Source organism: Sinocyclocheilus anshuiensis, unplaced genomic scaffold (assembly GCF_001515605.1).
Source record: "Sinocyclocheilus anshuiensis isolate Anshui unplaced genomic scaffold, SAMN03320099.WGS_v1.1 scaffold894, whole genome shotgun sequence".
Lineage (NCBI taxonomy): Eukaryota > Metazoa > Chordata > Actinopteri > Cypriniformes > Cyprinidae > Sinocyclocheilus > Sinocyclocheilus anshuiensis.
The window spans coordinates 524,280-527,271 of NW_015536505.1; the positions used below are offsets into that span (position 1 = coordinate 524,280).

At 37.2% G+C, this 2,992-nt stretch overlaps 1 protein-coding gene across 5 annotated transcripts in view; it reads right to left on the minus strand.

Annotated features, from left to right (window-relative positions):
- Positions 1 to 498: 498 nt before the first annotated feature.
- Positions 499 to 2,992, minus strand: part of LOC107691191 (E3 ubiquitin-protein ligase mib1-like) — a 94,078-nt gene continuing 91,584 nt past the window's right edge. For all 5 annotated transcript variants that reach the window (XM_016489720.1, XM_016489706.1, XM_016489713.1 and 2 more), the window contains one exon: positions 499 to 890. In XM_016489720.1, coding sequence (XP_016345206.1) covers positions 750 to 890 — 141 coding nt within the window. In that variant the 3' untranslated portion in view covers positions 499 to 749. The remainder of the gene's footprint in view (positions 891 to 2,992) is intronic.

Below are 2,992 nucleotides of genomic sequence, written 5' to 3' on the forward strand. Positions count from 1 at the left end.
ACTAACAGTACTGCTAAAAGGTCAATGTTTTATTTTGCTGTTTGAACAGGACAAACTTTCTTCTGTCAGTAAATGCAAATGCTTTACATTTACACATTATTTATAACTGAACGCTGTCACAAAGAATGAGACTTTAAAACGAATTTCCAAAGATTCAGTGGGACAGAGTTCAGTCATGTCCTACATTTCACCATGCTGTATCGTGACCTACACAGATACTGAAGATGCAACTGTTCGCATCAGGATACACGAGCATAATACACTGACATAATAAAAGATGAAACATTAGCAGACCCTGACAGTATCAGTTCATGCCTTGTAGGTGTTGCTGCTCATGAACAAAATGGCAAGATGGAATGGTTAAGCTAGATCAGGGATCCTCAAATCTGGCCCACGAGATTCACTTTCCTGCAGAGTTTAGCTCTAACCCTAATCAAACACACCTGAGCATGCTAATCAATGTCTTCAGGATCATTAGAAAATCACAGGTAGGTGAGTTTGATCAGGGTTGGAGCTATACTCCGCAGCGCATTGGCCCTCCAGGGCAAGATTTGAGGAACCCTGAGCTAGATCATAATCCAAGCAAGCAGAAAAATGAAGTTAACTGGACCAATATCGAGCCTAAAAGATCAAATAAAAATGGATGATGTAACACTGATGACTCTTAGCTTAGTGTGGATACAGGAAAGGTGCTTATAGCAGCAACACACACTGGCTGGAAAACAGGGATGCTGCAATGGCCCGGCGCTCTAGTAAAGCAGGATACGACGCTCGATGGCCTTGCGGCAGATGGGGCACTCGCTCATTCGGTCTCCACAGAGCTGACAAGTGCCATGACCGCACATGAAGATCATATTCTTTAGGCGATCCAGACACACGGGGCACATAGTCTGAGTGGAAGGAAAACGTGTTAAATGAGCAATTCCTGCAAAAAATTGCAAATGCATAAGAATATATATTAGGGGTGTGAATCTTCAGTTAGAGATCGAATCGATTTGATTCACAAAAGGTTTTCAATTCAGGAACAAGTTTTGCAAATTCAGAACATTTTAATTCAATAGGTCAGTCTAATATAAGTATTGAAATAAGAGATACTACAGAAATAGCTACATAGTCATCACTGAATCAATTAAATTTGACTTGATTCTTATTAAAGCTACAAAAGTGATTGCCTTCTGTTGTTTGATTAACGTTAAGAACATAGGCAGCAGGAGGTATATTATTAGTCTGCTGTTACTTTAAGACCTAACGCACATTTATGTTCACTGAAGTCATAACAGGGCTCCAGACTAACATTTGAGAGCAGTGGCACCAGCGTCACTAAGTTCTACAGATGGTGGCGCCAGGAGCAGATTTGGTAGCGCTGGGGGTGGTGTGCGGGAGTATTAAAATATAGATCATTTAATCATAAAATTACTATTGTTTTGCATTAATAAGTGCAGTTACTAATAATATTACATGTTCATTTCTTGTTTATTTTTCTTTTGTTTATTGTTTATACAGATTTGGCAGTAAAGCACTAAGTTTGAGTTAAGTAAATTAAGTATAATTTAAGTAACAAGTATAACAGTAACAGGTGCAAGATCTAATTTTTACATAGAAAATTCATATATTCCACTCCTATTAAATGTACCATTATTCGTCTAGTATATGGAACTGACCAACTTCAGTGATTATGTGTGATTTAGTAGCAAATCGAAAAGTTTGTTTTTCAAGGCACTTTGTGACTTTTCTTACTTCATACACAAAAAAGTGTAAAATTTGAAATCTGATTTCTTGATGATTTGATATTTTATAATAGTGATTTTATAATGTCAAAATATAGAGAAAAAGTAGAAATGAATGACTAATAAGCCCATAAGTGCTCCTCTGCTGCTGTCTACTGGTTATAATTGTGATTTGATGTATTTTTAAAATTTTACACAAGTCTATAATATATATTTTGGTCATCCCATTAAAAATAACATTCAAACTGGATCATTTTAGAGATTTAAAGTGCTGGAAATAGTTGTGTGAAATGCTTGAAAGTCATTGAAAAGTGCTTGAACTTCTCTCTCAAAAGGTTGTACAAACCATGCAATGAATGATGTAATGCATTGGACTATTTCTACCACAACACCATGGTTACAGTTAGCGTTACCATTTCTGGTTTCCCGACGCATGTCAGCGCTGTTTATAACAGAGAATTCTGTGCAGAATTTGAATGATTCTCACTAGATCTCGCAGCACTGTTGCATCTGTGCGGCGAATTCAAACGCTTCTCACTGGATCTCGCAGCACTGTTCCATCTGTGCAGTAACAGTTTGGCAAAATCAACTTTGGCTCCCGAGTAAAGCTATTCTGAGCTCGGACAAGTTTGTTTGCGTAGCGGTCCGAGCTGATAAACGGTCCGTGCTGCGCAGCTGAAACGTAGCGCGGTTTATTTTCGCTTTCGTTTGCTGTTTCTCAAATGCAACAGAAATGGCAGCGCTTATGAGTTGAACAACGTGGTGGTCGTGCCAGTGCGACCGCTCACAAACATTACTCGCACCGGCAGACAAAATGCGACCATTTGGTTACAGTCTGGAGCCCTGCATAAGCAACGTTAACATGAATACTTGTAAAGACAGGCATTATGACATAATTCTGTGTTGTGCGAATGACACGGCACTCGTCTCCTTTTTTTTTTTCTTTTGCATGTAACTAATGTAATGTTCATATATTTTTAAATAATAAATAATACATTACAGAATTGCGATTCATTCGATTTTTAGCATTTTATATCGATTATTGACCAAAAAAGCAATTCAATCAAAAATCCATGTTTTAACATCAATTCACCAGTGTTAATTTTGTTGTAGGGATGTAACGATTTACTCAACTCACGATTCGAGATTTTTATTTCACGATTCGATTCGATTCGATTCACGATTATTTATTTATTTTAACAAAATGAGATTTAAGACAAATTATAAATTAAATGTGTCCTTTTATTATTGCTTGGACAAAATGC